Source organism: Salmo salar, chromosome ssa03 (assembly GCF_905237065.1).
Source record: "Salmo salar chromosome ssa03, Ssal_v3.1, whole genome shotgun sequence".
In the NCBI taxonomy this organism is placed as follows: domain Eukaryota; kingdom Metazoa; phylum Chordata; class Actinopteri; order Salmoniformes; family Salmonidae; genus Salmo; species Salmo salar.
This window is the reverse complement of record NC_059444.1, coordinates 97,461,905-97,482,518: the sequence shown is the minus strand read 5'-3', so window position 1 is coordinate 97,482,518 and position 20,614 is coordinate 97,461,905. Positions and strand designations below refer to the sequence as shown.

Below are 20,614 nucleotides of genomic sequence, written 5' to 3'. Positions count from 1 at the left end.
GACATCACCGAAGTCGAGGATCGGTAGGATAGTCAGTTTTACGAGGGTATGTTTGGCAGCATGAGTGAAGGATGCTTTGTTGCGAAATAGGAAGCCAATTCTAGATTTCACTTTGGATTGGAGATGTTTGATGTGAGTCTGGAAGGAGAGTTTACAGTCTAACCAGACAACTAGGTATTTGTAGTTGTCCACATATTCTAAGTCAGAACCGTCCAGAGTAGTGATTGGTGTGTCCTCACCTATCCCCTGTCACCTTAAAACAGCTGAAGTCTACCCCTCCTGTCCCCACCTGTCCCCCAGTCACCTTAAAACAGCTGAAGTCTACCCCTCCTGTCCCCACCTGTCCCCCTGTCACCTTAAAACAGCTGAAGTCTACCCCTCCTGTCCTCACCTGTCCCCCTGTCACCTTAAAACAGCTGAAGTCTACCCCTCCTGTCCTCACCTGTACCCAGTCACCTTAATACAGCTGAAGTCTACCCCTCCTGTCCTCACCTGTACCCAGTCACCTTAAAACAGCTGAAGTCTACCCCTCCTGTCCTCACCTGTACCCCTGTCACCTTAAAACAGCTGAAGTCTACCCCTCCTGTCCCCACCTGTCCCCTGTCACCTTAATACAGCTGAAGTCTACCCCTCCTGTCCTCACCTGTACCCAGTCACCTTAAAACAGCTGAAGTCTACCCCTCCTGTCCCCACCTGTCCCCTGTCACCTTAATACAGCTGAAGTCTACCCCTCCTGTCCTCACCTGTACCCAGTCACCTTAATACAGCTGAAGTCTACCCCTCCTGTCCTCACCTGTACCCAGTCACCTTAATACAGCTGAAGTCTACCCCTCCTGTCCTCACCTGTACCCAGTCACCTTAAAACAGCTGAAGTCTACCCCTCCTGTCCCCACCTGTCCCCTGTCACCTTAATACAGCTGAAGTCTACCCCTCCTGTCCTCACCTGTACCCAGTCACCTTAATACAGCTGAAGTCTACCCCTCCTGTCCTCACCTGTACCCAGTCACCTTAATACAGCTGAAGTCTACCCCTCCTGTCCACCTGTCCCCCTGTCACCTTAATACAGCTGAAGTCTACCCCTCCTGTCCTCACCTGTCCCCCTGTCACCTTAATACAGCTGAAGTCTACCCCTCCTGTCCTCACCTGTACCCAGTCACCTTAATACAGCTGAAGTCTACCCCTCCTGTCCTCACCTGTACCCAGTCACCTTAAAACAGCTGAAGTCTACCCCTCCTGTCCCCACCTGTCCCCTGTCACCTTAATACAGCTGAAGTCTACCCCTCCTGTCCTCACCTGTACCCAGTCACCTTAATACAGCTGAAGTCTACCCCTCCTGTCCTCACCTGTACCCAGTCACCTTAATACAGCTGAAGTCTACCCCTCCTGTCCCACCTGTCCCCCTGTCACCTTAATACAGCTGAAGTCTACCCCTCCTGTCCTCACCTGTCCCCCTGTCACCTTAATACAGCTGAAGTCTACCCCTCCTGTCCTCACCTGTACCCAGTCACCTTAAAACAGCTGAAGTCTACCCCTCCTGTCCCCACCTGTCCCCCTGTCACCTTAAAACAGCTGAAGTCTACCCCTCCTGTCCTCACCTGTACCCAGTCACCTTAATACAGCTGAAGTCTACCCCTCCTGTCCTCACCTGTACCCAGTCACCTTAATACAGCTGAAGTCTACCCCTCCTGTCCTCACCTGTACCCAGTCACCTTAATACAGCTGAAGTCTACCCCTCCTGTCCTCACCTGTACCCAGTCACCTTAATACAGCTGAAGTCTACTCATTCTATTTGCCACCTGTACCTACCTTAAGGCATATTAGGCCTATAAGCCATTTAGCGAACGCTTTTATCCCAAGTGACTTAGTCATGCATTTTCCATATGAGTGGCCCCAGCAGGAATCTAACCTCTGAGCCTCACCTGTCCCCCAACAGGTACCCAGACTCATGGTATAATGACATCACATCCAACAAGAAGTTCTTCTCCCTAGCCGCCATCTTCAAGGGAGGCATCGTGGGAATGATCGTAGCTGAGATCAAGGGCCGGACCAAAGTACACAGAGAGGTACGGGTGCTGGGGTAGAGATGGTCCTGACTGACTGACAGTACACAGAGAGGTACGGGTGCTGGGGTAGAGATGGTCCTGACTGACTGACTGACAGTACACAGAGAGGTACGGGTGCTGGGGTAGAGATGGTCCTGACTGACTGACAGTACACAGAGAGGTACGGGTGCTGGGGTAGAGATGGTCCTGACTGACTGACTGACAGTACACAGAGAGGTACGGGTGCTGGGGTAGAGATGGTCCTGACTGACTGACAGTACACAGAGAGGTACGGGTGCTGGGGTAGAGATGGTCCTGACTGACTGACTGACAGTACACAGAGAGGTACGGGTGCTGGGGTAGAGATGGTCCTGACTGACTGACTGACAGTACACAGAGAGGTACGGGTGCTGGGGTAGAGATGGTCCTGACTGACTGACTGACAGTACACAGAGAGGTACTGGTGCTGGGGTAGAGATGGTCCTGACTGACTGACAGTACACAGAGAGGTACGGGTGCTGGGGTAGAGATGGTCCTGACTGACTGACAGTACACAGAGAGGTACGGGTGCTGGGGTAGAGATGGTCCTGACTGACTGACAGTACACAGAGAGGTACGGGTGCTGGGGTAGAGATGGTCCTGACTGACTGACAGTACACAGAGATGTACGGGTGCTGGGGTAGAGATGGTCCTGACTGACTGACTGACAGTACACAGAGAGGTACGGGTGCTGGGGTAGAGATGGTCCTGACTGACTGACTGACAGGACGATTGAACATGTTTTCAGGATAGAAATGTCCGTTTATAGACTGAATGTACCCCATAGTGAACATATTGTTGGAAGCTGAATGTTTTGACAGACAGTAGTTGTTAGTGGGGTCATATTAAAGTCAGGGTTGGGGTCAATCCCTTTTAAATTTCAGTCAATTCAGGAACAACACAGGAATTCCAATTGTTTTCAATTAGGATCATTTGGAATTGGAATTTGTATCACTATCTGAATTGACAGGAATGTAAATGGGTTTGAGGCCAGCCCTGATAATAGTAGTTATGTTTCCAGTAGTGTAGTTAGTTCCATATCCCTGTCAGTCAGAGTTGTTAGGAACAGTCTGAAATGGAACACACTGACATTCTACATTCTGTTTATAGTCTCCTACTAATTAGACCTGAAGCAGCCGGAGGGGAAGAGGTGGGTGGGGACGAGGAGGAGGAGGGTGGGGGGTGGAGAGGAGGAGGGGTGGTGGAAGGGAAGGGGAGAGGAGTGGGTGGTGAAGGAGGTGGGGATGGAAGGGTGGAGGAGAAAAGGAGGGTGGTCATGGAGGAGGGGGGCATGAGGTGGAGGGGTGTTGGGGGTGGTGGGGTGTTGAAGAGTAATGGAGAGAGGTGGAGGGGTTGGGGGTGTTGGGGTATGGGGGATGGAGCGGTGTTGGGGGTGTGGGGGATGGAGGGGTGTTGAAGAGTAATGGAGAGAGGTGGAGGGGTGTTGGGGGGATGGAGCGGTGTTGGGGGTGTGGGGGATGGAGGGGTGTTGGTGGTTTGGGGGATGGAGGGGTGTTGAAGGGTGATGGAGAGAGGTGGAGGGGTGTTGAAGAGTAATGGAGAGAGGGGTTGGGGTGTTGGGGGTGTGGGGGATGGAGGGGTGTTGAAGAGTAATGGAGAGGGGTGTTGGGGGTGTGGGGGATGGAGGGGTGTTGAAGAGTAATGGAGAGAGGTGGAGGGGTGTTGGGGTGTGGGGGATGGAGGGGTGTTGAAGAGTAATGGAGAGAGGTGGAGGGGTGTTGGGGTGTGGGGGATGGAGGGGTGTTGAAGAGTAATGGAGAGAGGGGGTTGGGGTGTTGGGGGTGTGGGGGATGGAGGGGTGTTGAAGAGTAATTGAGAGAGGGGTTGGGGTGTTGGGGATGGAGGGGTGTTGAAGAGTAATGGAGAGAGGTGGTGGGCTGTTGGGGGTGTGGGGGATGGAGGGGTGTTGAAGAGTAATGGAGAGAGGTGGAGGGGTGTTGGGGGTGTGGGGGATGGATTCGGTGTTGGGGGTGTGGGGGATGGAGGGGTGTTGGAGAGAGGTGGACGGGTGTTGGGGGTGTGGGGGATGGAGGGGTGTTGAAGGGTGATGGAGAGAGGTGGAGGGGTGTTGGGGGTGTGGGGGATGGATTCGGTGTTGGGGGTGTGGGGGATGGAGGGGTGTTGAAGGGTGATGGAGAGAGGTGGAGGGGTGTTGGGGGTGTGGGGGATGGATTCGGTGTTGGGGGTGTGGGGGATGGAGGGGTGTTGAAGGGTGATGGAGAGAGGTGGAGGGGGTTGTTTTGCTCGGTATACCGAAACTTCTGTACTTTTTCGATACTAGAACATGAAAAACGTTTCAGTACTAGAATGTTTGTTACTTTTGGTAGTACTTCTGTCAAATGTGTCTCACGGATGAAAGGGAATGAGGGAGACCTAGTCAGGTGTACAACTGAATGCCTTCAGCTGAAATGTGTCTTCCTCATTTAACCCCTCTGAATCAGAGAGGTGCAGAGTCTATCAGTGCAGCTGATGTCTCCCTTACAGCTCTAGTGTACCGTGCCTGCTCCACTCATGGGCTCCCGTGTGGCGCAGCGGTTCGAATCCAGGCTGTATCACAACCGGCTGTGATTGGGAGTTCCATAGGGCAGCGCACAATTGGCCCAGCGTCATTCGGGTTTGGCCGGTGTAGGCCGTCCTTGTAAATAAGAATTTGTTCTTAACCGACTTTATTAAGGTTAAATTAAAATGTTAGATCTCCACTCAGCCTGTACTGGGAGTCTGGACTGCATCATGTTAGATCTCCACTCAGCCTGTACTGGGAGTCTGGACTGCATCATGTTAGATCTCCACTCAGCCTGTACTGGGAGTCTGGACTGCATCATGTTAGATCTCCACTCAGCCTGTACTGGGAGTCTGGGCTGCATCATGTTAGATCTCCACTCAGCCTGTACTGGGAGTCTGGGCTGCATCATGTTAGATCTCCACTCAGCCTGTACTGGGAGTCTGGGCTGCATCATGTTAGATCTCCACTCAGCCTGTACTGGGAGTCTGGGCTGCGTCATGTTAGATCTCCACTCAGCCTGTACTGGGAGTCTGGGCTGCATCATGTTAGATCTCCACTTAGCCTGTACTGGGAGTCTGGGCTGCATCATGTTAGATCTCCACTTAGCCTGTACTCCACTTAGCCCACTCATGCTGCACAGAAGTTAACATACTTGAATAATGCGACACGGCGTGTAGAAATGTTGAAACTGTTCATTACTGTTCGCAAAACAATGTCCCTACATCCTAGACTCTAGATTTCCTGGTGTTAGTCAGTGTTATAAGTATTAATAGCTGTGTATAACCTCTCCTCTCTGCAGGATGGAGACATCCTAGCCTCTAGATTTCCTGTGGACACCCAGGTGGCTTACATACTGAGTCTGGGGGTGGTGAAGGAGTTCAGGAAACATGGAATAGGTAGGTACACTTAGGGCTGTTGCGGTGACCGTTTTACTGCCACACTGGCGGTCACGAGTCATGAAGGCAGTCAAATTCCACATGACCGTGTAGTCACGGTAATTAGGCTTCGCCAAGCTCAGATGCTGCTGATGGTCATTAGTAGCTTACCAAACTTGCTAACTGCCTGGTACTCAGCACTCTATTGTCCCTCTAATCACTCTGACATCAATGCAAATGTATTCGAAAATCTAATCCAACACTTCATGAGAGCCCATGAGCTCATGTTGCGCATCATTTCTATAGGCTATGCAATTGCGGGAGAAAAAACAGTGATGGCCTCTAATAAAAAGAGGAGGATCCCATCAGCTTTCTATAGGCTAGTGCTTTTGCTGTTCGTTAGGCCTACTCATCTAGTTGGCTGATAAAGTAAATGTGGACAGTTCTTCCAATATCTTCAATATGCACCTCGGAATTAGATAAGGACGCGCACAGGTGCATCCCCGATGTGTCTTGACTTGTAGCCTGTGAGAAAGACCCGATCTCGTGACGGAGAGCTATGTGAGTGAGAGACACTTCAGATTGTGCAGCACACTCCGGGAGAAGGTCACAACGCAGCACTCCGGGCCACAAAAGGCACAGATTTTTTTGGGGGTGGATTATGGCCGCAAAGGGGATGCAGCTGTGAAATACGAGGCATTATCAAGTGCTTGTCAAATTGTGAATGAGAGACTATTGGAGTGTACAGCCTGCGCAAAAAACTAAGCAGAGCTCATGCCTTTTTAAGCAACTTTTTTCAAATCATCATTAGTCTCAAAACATACAGCCCAACGTTTGTAGAACAACTAAAGTTACATTAATAACTCTAAATGAAGCATATAGGAGGACCTGTTTCTTCGTTAACCGCTCAACACAGAATAGCCACATGTGCACACTCCTTCAAATCGTTTGGAGAAAATATCCTTTCAATTTTATTCAGCTTTGTACAATTGTATTCTTCATACTATAAAATAATACAAAATAATGCCATGGAATTCTAAGAAAATCTTGTCTGCTAAATGAACTACCGTGGCCCACAGCCATATGGCATAGCCAGATCAGGAACGAACATAAGGACAACTCAGAGTATGCTATTCTGTTCTTCTGAAATAGACTACATTCTCTTCATATCATGCTTCTTTGGACCTGTCTAAAATAAATAGTTAATTTATTGTGAAGGTGTAGGCTATATTGCATGGATTTATTAGACTTTTAAAATGGCTTGTAGGCTGTGTGTGGGAGCCAGGAGAGGCTACTTGTGTTTATGTTAATTAACGGTCACTTACCGTGAGACAGACAGTTATTTCCATGACAATCATCGGCTGACAATTTTGTGACCGCCACAGCCCTATGTGCACTCACAGTCACTCACTGTCCTGCTACCCTTCTCTTCTCCCCCTCCCAGGCTCCTTGCTGCTGGACAGTCTTAAGGAGCACATCTCCACCACGGCCCAGGACCACTGCAAGGCCATCTACCTCCATGTGCTGACAACCAACACCACGGCTATACACTTCTACCACAACAGGTAGGTAGGTAGGTAGAGACCTGCTATACACTTCTACCACAACAGGTAGGTAGGTAGAGACCTGCTATACACTTCTACCACAACAGGTAGGTAGGTAGACCTGCTATACACTTCTACCACAACAGGTAGGTAGGTAGACCTGCTATACACTTCTACCACAACAGGTAGGTAGGTAGAGACCTGCTATACACTTCTACCACAACAGGTAGGTAGGTAGGTAGAGACCTGCTATACACTTCTACCACAACAGGTAGGTAGGTGGGAGACCTGCTATACACTTCTACCACAACAGGTAGGTAGGTGACCTGCTATACACTTCTACCACAACAGGTAGGTAGGTAGGTAGAGACCTGCTATACACTTCTACCACAACAGGTAGGTAGGTAGGAGGGACCTGCTATAGACTTCTACCACAACAGGTAGGTAGGTAAAGACCTGCTATACACTTCTACCACAACAGGTAGGTAGGTGAGAGACCTGCTATACACTTCTACCACAACAGGTAGGTAGGTAGAGACCTGCTATACACTTCTACCACAACAGGTAGGTAGGTAGGTAGAGACCTGCTATACACTTCTACCACAACAGGTAGGTAGGTAGGTAGAGACCTGCTATACACTTCTACCACAACAGGTAGGTAGGTAGGTAGAGACCTGCTATACACTTCTACCACAACAGGTAGGTAGGGACCTGCTATACACTTCTACCACAACAGGTAGGTAGGGACCTGCTATACACTTCTACCACAACAGGTAGGTAGGTAGGTAGAGACCTGCTATACACTTCTACCACAACAGGTAGGTAGGTAGGGACCTGCTATACACTTCTACCACAACAGGTAGGTAGGGACCTGCTATACACTTCTACCACAACAGGTAGGTAGGTAGGTAGAGACCTGCTATACACTTCTACCACAACAGGTAGGTAGGTAGAGACCTGCTATACACTTCTACCACAACAGGTAGGTAGATAGAGACCTGCTATACACTTCTACCACAACAGGTAGGTAGGTAGGTAGGAGACCTGCTATACACTTCTACCACAACAGGTAGGTAGGTAGGGAGACCTGCTATACACTTCTACCACAACAGGTAGGTAGGTAGGGACCTGCTATACACTTCTACCACAACAGGTAGGTAGGTAGAGACCTGCTATACACTTCTACCACAACAGGTAGGTAGGTAGGTAGGGACCTGCTATACACTTCTACCACAACAGGTAGGTAGGTAGGTAGAGACCTGCTATACACTTCTACCACAACAGGTAGGTAGGTAGGGACCTGCTATACACTTCTACCACAACAGGTAGGTAGGTAGGTAGAGACCTGCTATACACTTCTACCACAACAGGTAGGTAGGTAGAGACCTGCTATACACTTCTACCACAACAGGTAGGTAGGTAGGTAGAGACCTGCTATACACTTCTACCACAACAGGTAGGTAAGTAGGTAGGGACCTGCTATACACTTCTACCACAACAGGTAGGTAGGTAGGTAGGGACCTGCTATACACTTCTACCACAACAGGTAGGTAGGTAGGGACCTGCTATACACTTCTACCACAACAGGTAGGTAGGTAGGTAGGGACCTGCTATACACTTCTACCACAACAGGTAGGTAGGTAGGTAGGGACCTGCTATACACTTCTACCACAACAGGTAGGTAGGTAGGTAGGGACCTGCTATACACTTCTACCACAACAGGTAGGTAGGTAGGAGGACCTGCTATACACTTCTACCACAACAGGTAGGTAGGTAGGTAGGGACCTGCTATACACTTCTACCACAACAGGTAGGTAGGTAGGTACCTGCTATACACTTCTACCACAACAGGTAGGTAGGTAGGGACCTGCTATACACTTCTACCACAACAGGTAGGTAGAGACCTGCTATACACTTCTACCACAACAGGTAGGTAGGTAGGTAGAGACCTGCTATACACTTCTACCACAACAGGTAGGTAGGTAGGGACCTGCTATACACTTCTACCACAACAGGTAGGTAGGTAGAGACCTGCTATACACTTCTACCACAACAGGTAGGTAGGTAGGTAGGGACCTGCTATACACTTCTACCACAACAGGTAGGTAGGTAGAGACCTGCTATACACTTCTACCACAACAGGTAGGTAGGTAGGTAGAGACCTGCTATACACTTCTACCACAACAGGTAGGTAGGTAGAGGACCTGCTATACACTTCTACCACAACAGGTAGGTAGGTAGAGACCTGCTATACACTTCTACCACAACAGGTAGGTAGGTAGAGACCTGCTATACACTTCTACCACAACAGGTAGGTAGGTAGGGACCTGCTATACACTTCTACCACAACAGGTAGGTAGGTAGAGACCTGCTATACACTTCTACCACAACAGGTAGGTAGGTAGGAGACCTGCTATACACTTCTACCACAACAGGTAGGTAGGTAGGGACCTGCTATACACTTCTACCACAACAGGTAGGTAGGTAGGTACCTGCTATACACTTCTACCACAACAGGTAGGTAGGTAGGTACCTGCTATACACTTCTACCACAACAGGTAGGTAGGTAGGGACCTGCTATACACTTCTACCACAACAGGTAGGTAGAGACCTGCTATACACTTCTACCACAACAGGTAGGTAGGTAGAGACCTGCTATACACTTCTACCACAACAGGTAGGTAGGTAGGGACCTGCTATACACTTCTACCACAACAGGTAGGTAGGTAGGTAGACCTGCTATACACTTCTACCACAACAGGTAGGTAGGTAGGTAGGACCTGCTATACACTTCTACCACAACAGGTAGGTAGGTGAGACCTGCTATACACTTCTACCACAACAGGTAGGTAGGTAGAGACCTGCTATACACTTCTACCACAACAGGTAGGTAGGTAGAGACCTGCTATACACTTCTACCACAACAGGTAGGTAGGTAGGTAGAGACCTGCTATACACTTCTACCACAACAGGTAGGTAGGTAGGTAGGGACCTGCTATACACTTCTACCACAACAGGTAGGTAGGTAGAGACCTGCTATACACTTCTACCACAACAGGTAGGTAGGTAGAGACCTGCTATACACTTCTACCACAACAGGTAGGTAGGTAGGTAGGGACCTGCTATACACTTCTACCACAACAGGTAGGTAGGTAGGTACCTGCTATACACTTCTACCACAACAGGTAGGTAGGTAGGTAGGGACCTGCTATACACTTCTACCACAACAGGTAGGTAGGTAGAGACCTGCTATACACTTCTACCACAACAGGTAGGTAGGTAGGAGACCTGCTATACACTTCTACCACAACAGGTAGGTAGGTAGGTAGACCTGCTATACACTTCTACCACAACAGGTAGGTAGGTAGGGACCTGCTATACACTTCTACCACAACAGGTAGGTAGGTAGGTAGGGACCTGCTATACACTTCTACCACAACAGGTAGGTAGGTAGAGACCTGCTATACACTTCTACCACAACAGGTAGGTAGGTAGGTAGACCTGCTATACACTTCTACCACAACAGGTAGGTAGGTAGGTAGAGACCTGCTATACACTTCTACCACAACAGGTAGGTAGGTAGAGACCTGCTATACACTTCTACCACAACAGGTAGGTAGGTAGGGAGACCTGCTATACACTTCTACCACAACAGGTAGGTAGGTAGGAGACCTGCTATACACTTCTACCACAACAGGTAGGTAGGTAGAGACCTGCTATACACTTCTACCACAACAGGTAGGTAGGTAGGAGACCTGCTATACACTTCTACCACAACAGGTAGGTAGGTAGGTAGAGACCTGCTATACACTTCTACCACAACAGGTAGGTAGGTAGAGACCTGCTATACACTTCTACCACAACAGGTAGGTAGGTAGAGACCTGCTATACACTTCTACCACAACAGGTAGGTAGGTAGAGACCTGCTATACACTTCTACCACAACAGGTAGGTAGGTAGGGACCTGCTATACACTTCTACCACAACAGGTAGGTAGGTAGGGACCTGCTATACACTTCTACCACAACAGGTAGGTAGGTAGAGACCTGCTATACACTTCTACCACAACAGGTAGGTAGGTAGGTAGGGACCTGCTATACACTTCTACCACAACAGGTAGGTAGGTAGAGACCTGCTATACACTTCTACCACAACAGGTAGGTAGGTAGAGACCTGCTATACACTTCTACCACAACAGGTAGGTAGGTAGGGACCTGCTATACACTTCTACCACAACAGGTAGGTAGGTAGGAGGACCTGCTATACACTTCTACCACAACAGGTAGGTAGGTAGGTAGGGACCTGCTATACACTTCTACCACAACAGGTAGGTAGGTAGAGACCTGCTATACACTTCTACCACAACAGGTAGGTAGGTAGGAGACCTGCTATACACTTCTACCACAACAGGTAGGTAGGTAGAGACCTGCTATACACTTCTACCACAACAGGTAGGTAGGTAGGGACCTGCTATACACTTCTACCACAACAGGTAGGTAGGTAGGTAGGGACCTGCTATACACTTCTACCACAACAGGTAGGTAGGTAGGTAGGGACCTGCTATACACTTCTACCACAACAGGTAGGTAGGTAGAGACCTGCTATACACTTCTACCACAACAGGTAGGTAGGTAGAGACCTGCTATACACTTCTACCACAACAGGTAGGTAGGTAGGAGACCTGCTATACACTTCTACCACAACAGGTAGGTAGGTAGGTAGGGACCTGCTATACACTTCTACCACAACAGGTAGGTAGGTAGGGAGACCTGCTATACACTTCTACCACAACAGGTAGGTAGGTAGTAGGACCTGCTATACACTTCTACCACAACAGGTAGGTAGGTAGGGACCTGCTATACACTTCTACCACAACAGGTAGGTAGGTAGAGACCTGCTATACACTTCTACCACAACAGGTAGGTAGGTAGGGACCTGCTATACACTTCTACCACAACAGGTAGGTAGGTAGGTAGGGACCTGCTATACACTTCTACCACAACAGGTAGGTAGGTAGGTAGGGACCTGCTATACACTTCTACCACAACAGGTAGGTAGGTAGGAGAGACCTGCTATACACTTCTACCACAACAGGTAGGTAGGTAGAGACCTGCTATACACTTCTACCACAACAGGTAGGTAGGTAGAGACCTGCTATACACTTCTACCACAACAGGTAGGTAGGTAGAGACCTGCTATACACTTCTACCACAACAGGTAGGTAGGTAGGACCTGCTATACACTTCTACCACAACAGGTAGGTAGGTAGAGACCTGCTATACACTTCTACCACAACAGGTAGGTAGGTAGGGACCTGCTATACACTTCTACCACAACAGGTAGGTAGGTAGAGACCTGCTATACACTTCTACCACAACAGGTAGGTAGGTAGAGACCTGCTATACACTTCTACCACAACAGGTAGGTAGGTAGGTAGGGACCTGCTATACACTTCTACCACAACAGGTAGGTAGGTAGGTAGGGACCTGCTATACACTTCTACCACAACAGGTAGGTAGGTAGGTAGGGACCTGCTATACACTTCTACCACAACAGGTAGGTAGGTAGAGACCTGCTATACACTTCTACCACAACAGGTAGGTAGGTAGGGACCTGCTATACACTTCTACCACAACAGGTAGGTAGGTAGGTAGGACCTGCTATACACTTCTACCACAACAGGTAGGTAGGTAGGAGACCTGCTATACACTTCTACCACAACAGGTAGGTAGGTAGGTAGGGACCTGCTATACACTTCTACCACAACAGGTAGGTAGGTAGGAGACCTGCTATACACTTCTACCACAACAGGTAGGTAGGTAGAGACCTGCTATACACTTCTACCACAACAGGTAGGTAGGTAGGAGACCTGCTATACACTTCTACCACAACAGGTAGGTAGGTAGGGACCTGCTATACACTTCTACCACAACAGGTAGGTAGGTAGGGACCTGCTATACACTTCTACCACAACAGGTAGGTAGGTAGGGGACCTGCTATACACTTCTACCACAACAGGTAGGTAGGTAGGTAGGGACCTGCTATACACTTCTACCACAACAGGTAGGTAGGTAGGGACCTGCTATACACTTCTACCACAACAGGTAGGTAGGTAGGGACCTGCTATACACTTCTACCACAACAGGTAGGTAGGTAGGTAGGGACCTGCTATACACTTCTACCACAACAGGTAGGTAGGTAGAGACCTGCTATACACTTCTACCACAACAGGTAGGTAGGTAGAGACCTGCTATACACTTCTACCACAACAGGTAGGTAGGTAGGTAGGGACCTGCTATACACTTCTACCACAACAGGTAGGTAGGTAGGGACCTGCTATACACTTCTACCACAACAGGTAGGTAGGTAGGAGGACCTGCTATACACTTCTACCACAACAGGTAGGTAGGTAGGTAGGGACCTGCTATACACTTCTACCACAACAGGTAGGTAGGTAGAGACCTGCTATACACTTCTACCACAACAGGTAGGTAGGTAGAGACCTGCTATACACTTCTACCACAACAGGTAGGTAGGTAGGGACCTGCTATACACTTCTACCACAACAGGTAGGTAGGTAGAGACCTGCTATACACTTCTACCACAACAGGTAGGTAGGTAGGGACCTGCTATACACTTCTACCACAACAGGTAGGTAGGTAGGTAGGACCTGCTATACACTTCTACCACAACAGGTAGGTAGGTAGGGACCTGCTATACACTTCTACCACAACAGGTAGGTAGGTAGGTAGGGACCTGCTATACACTTCTACCACAACAGGTAGGTAGGTAGGGACCTGCTATACACTTCTACCACAACAGGTAGGTAGGTAGGTAGAGACCTGCTATACACTTCTACCACAACAGGTAGGTAGGTAGGTGAGACCTGCTATACACTTCTACCACAACAGGTAGGTAGGTAGAGACCTGCTATACACTTCTACCACAACAGGTAGGTAGGTAGGTAGGGACCTGCTATACACTTCTACCACAACAGGTAGGTAGGTAGAGACCTGCTATACACTTCTACCACAACAGGTAGGTAGGTAGAGACCTGCTATACACTTCTACCACAACAGGTAGGTAGGTAGGGACCTGCTATACACTTCTACCACAACAGGTAGGTAGGTAGGTAGGGACCTGCTATACACTTCTACCACAACAGGTAGGTAGGTAGGTAGGGACCTGCTATACACTTCTACCACAACAGGTAGGTAGGTAGGGACCTGCTATACACTTCTACCACAACAGGTAGGTAGGTAGGGACCTGCTATACACTTCTACCACAACAGGTAGGTAGGTAGGTAGGGACCTGCTATACACTTCTACCACAACAGGTAGGTAGGTAGAGACCTGCTATACACTTCTACCACAACAGGTAGGTAGGTAGGTAGGGACCTGCTATACACTTCTACCACAACAGGTAGGTAGGTAGGTGAGACCTGCTATACACTTCTACCACAACAGGTAGGTAGGTAGAGACCTGCTATACACTTCTACCACAACAGGTAGGTAGGTAGGGACCTGCTATACACTTCTACCACAACAGGTAGGTAGGTAGAGACCTGCTATACACTTCTACCACAACAGGTAGGTAGTAGACCTGCTATACACTTCTACCACAACAGGTAGGTAGGTAGAGACCTGCTATACACTTCTACCACAACAGGTAGGTAGGTTAGGGACCTGCTATACACTTCTACCACAACAGGTAGGTAGGTAGAGACCTGCTATACACTTCTACCACAACAGGTAGGTAGGTTGAGACCTGCTATACACTTCTACCACAACAGGTAGGTAGAGACCTGCTATACACTTCTACCACAACAGGTAGGTAGGTAGGGACCTGCTATACACTTCTACCACAACAGGTAGGTAGGTAGGGACCTGCTATACACTTCTACCACAACAGGTAGGTAGGTAGAGACCTGCTATACACTTCTACCACAACAGGTAGGTAGGTAGGTAGGAGGACCTGCTATACACTTCTACCACAACAGGTAGGTAGGTAGAGACCTGCTATACACTTCTACCACAACAGGTAGGTAGGTAGAGACCTGCTATACACTTCTACCACAACAGGTAGGTAGGTAGAGACCTGCTATACACTTCTACCACAACAGGTAGGTAGGTAGGGACCTGCTATACACTTCTACCACAACAGGTAGGTAGGTAGGTAGGGACCTGCTATACACTTCTACCACAACAGGTAGGTAGGTAGAGACCTGCTATACACTTCTACCACAACAGGTAGGTAGGTAGGAGACCTGCTATACACTTCTACCACAACAGGTAGGTAGGTAGAGACCTGCTATACACTTCTACCACAACAGGTAGGTAGGTAGAGGACCTGCTATACACTTCTACCACAACAGGTAGGTAGGTAGGGGACCTGCTATACACTTCTACCACAACAGGTAGGTAGGTAGAGGACCTGCTATACACTTCTACCACAACAGGTAGGTAGAGACCTGCTATACACTTCTACCACAACAGGTAGGTAGGTAGAGACCTGCTATACACTTCTACCACAACAGGTAGGTAGGTAGAGGACCTGCTATACACTTCTACCACAACAGGTAGGTAGGTAGAGACCTGCTATACACTTCTACCACAACAGGTAGGTAGGTAGGTAGGGACCTGCTATACACTTCTACCACAACAGGTAGGTAGGTAGGAGACCTGCTATACACTTCTACCACAACAGGTAGGTAGGTAGAGACCTGCTATACACTTCTACCACAACAGGTAGGTAGGTAGGGACCTGCTATACACTTCTACCACAACAGGTAGGTAGGTGAGACCTGCTATACACTTCTACCACAACAGGTAGGTAGGTAGGTAGAGACCTGCTATACACTTCTACCACAACAGGTAGGTAGGTAGGTAGAGACCTGCTATACACTTCTACCACAACAGGTAGGTAGGTAGAGACCTGCTATACACTTCTACCACAACAGGTAGGTAGGTAGGTGAGACCTGCTATACACTTCTACCACAACAGGTAGGTAGGTAGACCTGCTATACACTTCTACCACAACAGGTAGGTAGGTAGAGACCTGCTATACACTTCTACCACAACAGGTAGGTAGGTAGAGACCTGCTATACACTTCTACCACAACAGGTAGGTAGGTGAGACCTGCTATACACTTCTACCACAACAGGTAGGTAGGTAGAGACCTGCTATACACTTCTACCACAACAGGTAGGTAGGTAGAGACCTGCTATACACTTCTACCACAACAGGTAGGTAGGTAGAGACCTGCTATACACTTCTACCACAACAGGTAGGTAGGTAGAGACCTGCTATACACTTCTACCACAACAGGTAGGTAGGTAGAGACCTGCTATACACTTCTACCACAACAGGTAGGTAGGTAGAGACCTGCTATACACTTCTACCACAACAGGTAGGTAGGTAGGTAGGGACCTGCTATACACTTCTACCACAACAGGTAGGTAGGTAGAGACCTGCTATACACTTCTACCACAACAGGTAGGTAGGTAGAGACCTGCTATACACTTCTACCACAACAGGTAGGTAGGTAGAGACCTGCTATACACTTCTACCACAACAGGTAGGTAGGTAGGAGACCTGCTATACACTTCTACCACAACAGGTAGGTAGGTAGGTAGGGACCTGCTATACACTTCTACCACAACAGGTAGGTAGGTAGAGACCTGCTATACACTTCTACCACAACAGGTAGGTAGGTAGAGACCTGCTATACACTTCTACCACAACAGGTAGGTAGGTAGGAGACCTGCTATACACTTCTACCACAACAGGTAGGTAGGTAGGTAGGGACCTGCTATACACTTCTACCACAACAGGTAGGTAGGTAGGTAGGTAGGGACCTGCTATACACTTCTACCACAACAGGTAGGTAGGTAGAGACCTGCTATACACTTCTACCACAACAGGTAGGTAGGTAGGAGACCTGCTATACACTTCTACCACAACAGGTAGGTAGGTAGGAGACCTGCTATACACTTCTACCACAACAGGTAGGTAGGTAGAGACCTGCTATACACTTCTACCACAACAGGTAGGTAGGTAGGTAGGGACCTGCTATACACTTCTACCACAACAGGTAGGTAGGTAGAGACCTGCTATACACTTCTACCACAACAGGTAGGTAGGTAGGGACCTGCTATACACTTCTACCACAACAGGTAGGTAGGTAGGAGACCTGCTATACACTTCTACCACAACAGGTAGGTAGGTAGAGACCTGCTATACACTTCTACCACAACAGGTAGGTAGGTAGGTAGGTAGGGACCTGCTATACACTTCTACCACAACAGGTAGGTAGGTAGGAGACCTGCTATACACTTCTACCACAACAGGTAGGTAGGTAGAGACCTGCTATACACTTCTACCACAACAGGTAGGTAGGTAGGGACCTGCTATACACTTCTACCACAACAGGTAGGTAGGTAGGGACCTGCTATACACTTCTACCACAACAGGTAGGTAGGTAGGTAGGTAGGGACCTGCTATACACTTCTACCACAACAGGTAGGTAGGGACCTGCTATACACTTCTACCACAACAGGTAGGTAGGTAGAGACCTGCTATACACTTCTACCACAACAGGTAGGTAGGTAGGGAGACCTGCTATACACTTCTACCACAACAGGTAGGTAGGTAGGTAGGGACCTGCTATACACTTCTACCACAACAGGTAGGTAGGTAGGTAGGTAGGGACCTGCTATACACTTCTACCACAACAGGTAGGTAGGTAGAGACCTGCTATACACTTCTACCACAACAGGTAGGTAGGTAGAGACCTGCTATACACTTCTACCACAACAGGTAGGTAGGTAGGTAGGGACCTGCTATACACTTCTACCACAACAGGTAGGTAGGTAGAGACCTGCTATACACTTCTACCACAACAGGTAGGTAGGTAGAGACCTGCTATACACTTCTACCACAACAGGTAGGTAGGTAGAGGACCTGCTATACACTTCTACCACAACAGGTAGGTAGGTAGGTAGGGACCTGCTATACACTTCTACCACAACAGGTAGGTAGGTAGGGACCTGCTATACACTTCTACCACAACAGGTAGGTAGGTAGAGGACCTGCTATACACTTCTACCACAACAGGTAGGTAGGGAGACCTGCTATACACTTCTACCACAACAGGTAGGTAGGTAGGTAGAGACCTGCTATACACTTCTACCACAACAGGTAGGTAGGTAGAGACCTGCTATACACTTCTACCACAACAGGTAGGTAGGTAGAGGGACCTGCTATACACTTCTACCACAACAGGTAGGTAGGTAGGTAGGGACCTGCTATACACTTCTACCACAACAGGTAGGTAGGTAGAGGACCTGCTATACACTTCTACCACAACAGGTAGGTAGGTAGAGACCTGCTATACACTTCTACCACAACAGGTAGGTAGGTAGGAGACCTGCTATACACTTCTACCACAACAGGTAGGTAGGTAGGAGACCTGCTATACACTTCTACCACAACAGGTAGGTAGGTAGAGACCTGCTATACACTTCTACCACAACAGGTAGGTAGGTAGAGACCTGCTATACACTTCTACCACAACAGGTAGGTAGGTAGGAGACCTGCTATACACTTCTACCACAACAGGTAGGTAGGTAGGTAGGACCTGCTATACACTTCTACCACAACAGGTAGGTGGGGTAGAGACCTGCTATACACTTCTACCACAACAGGTAGGTAGGTAGAGACCTGCTATACACTTCTACCACAACAGGTAGGTAGGTAGGAGACCTGCTATACACTTCTACCACAACAGGTAGGTAGGTAGAGACCTGCTATACACTTCTACCACAACAGGTAGGTAGGTAGGTAGAGACCTGCTATACACTTCTACCACAACAGGTAGGTAGGTAGGAGACCTGCTATACACTTCTACCACAACAGGTAGGTAGGTAGAGACCTGCTATACACTTCTACCACAACAGGTAGGTAGGTAGAGACCTGCTATACACTTCTACCACAACAGGTAGGTAGGTAGGGACCTGCTATACACTTCTACCACAACAGGTAGGTAGGTAGGGACCTGCTATACACTTCTACCACAACAGGTAGGTAGGTAGGGACCTGCTATACACTTCTACCACAACAGGTAGGTAGGTAGAGACCTGCTATACACTTCTACCACAACAGGTAGGTAGGTAGGGACCTGCTATACACTTCTACCACAACAGGTAGGTAGGTAGGTAGGGACCTGCTATACACTTCTACCACAACAGGTAGGTAGGTAGGTAGGGACCTGCTATACACTTCTACCACAACAGGTAGGTAGGTAGGTAGGGACCTGCTATACACTTCTACCACAACAGGTAGGTAGGTAGAGACCTGCTATACACTTCTACCACAACAGGTAGGTAGGTAGAGACCTGCTATACACTTCTACCACAACAGGTAGGTAGGTAGGTAGGGACCTGCTATACACTTCTACCACAACAGGTAGGTAGGTAGGTAGGGACCTGCTATACACTTCTACCACAACAGGTAGGTAGGTAGGGACCTGCTATACACTTCTACCACAACAGGTAGGTAGGTAGGGACCTGCTATACACTTCTACCACAACAGGTAGGTAGGTAGGTAGGCCCCAGGTAGGTAGGGGACCTGCTATACACTTCTACCACAACAGGTAGGTAGGTAGGGACCTGCTATACACTTCTACCACAACAGGTAGGTAGGGACCTGCTATACACTTCTACCACAACAGGTAGGTAGGTAGGTAGGTAGGTACCTGCTATACACTTCTACCACAACAGGTAGGTAGGTAGGTAGAGACCTGCTATACACTTCTACCACAACAGGTAGGTAGGTAGAGACCTGCTATACACTTCTACCACAACAGGTAGGTAGGTAGGTAGAGACCTGCTATACACTTCTACCACAACAGGTAGGTAGGTAGAGACCTGCTATACACTTATACCACAACAGGTAGGTAGGTAGGGACCTGCTATACACTTCTACCACAACAGGTAGGTAGGTAGAGACCTGCTATACACTTCTACCACAACAGGTAGGTAGGTAGAGACCTGCTATACACTTCTACCACAACAGGTAGGTAGGTAGAGACCTGCTATACACTTCTACCACAACAGGTAGGTAGGTAGAGACCTGCTATACACTTCTACCACAACAGGTAGGTAGGTAGGGACCTGCTATACACTTCTACCACAACAGGTAGGTAGGTAGGTAGGACCTGCTATACACTTCTACCACAACAGGTAGGTAGGTAGGTAGAGACCTGCTATACACTTCTACCACAACAGGTAGGTAGGTAGGGTAGGAGGGACCTGCTATACACTTCTACCACAACAGGTAGGTAGGTAGGGACCTGCTATACACTTCTACCACAACAGGTAGGTAGAGACCTGCTATACACTTCTACCACAACAGGTAGGTAGGTAGGTAGAGACCTGCTATACACTTCTACCACAACAGGTAGGTAGGTAGGTAGAGACCTGCTATACACTTCTACCACAACAGGTAGGTAGGTAGGTAGGGACCTGCTATACACTTCTACCACAACAGGTAGGTAGGTAGGTAGGGACCTGCTATACACTTCTACCA

The 20,614-nt window shown here is 48.6% G+C and overlaps 1 protein-coding gene across 1 annotated transcript in view; it reads left to right on the top strand.

The window, feature by feature from the left end:
• Positions 1–20,614, top strand: part of nat15 (N-acetyltransferase 15 (GCN5-related, putative)) — a 40,661-nt gene that overhangs the window by 2,639 nt on the left and 17,408 nt on the right. Inside the window, 3 exon segments of the mRNA NM_001173686.1 lie at positions 1,934–2,063; positions 5,405–5,501; positions 6,925–7,045. Coding sequence (NP_001167157.1) covers positions 1,934–2,063; positions 5,405–5,501; positions 6,925–7,045 — 348 coding nt within the window.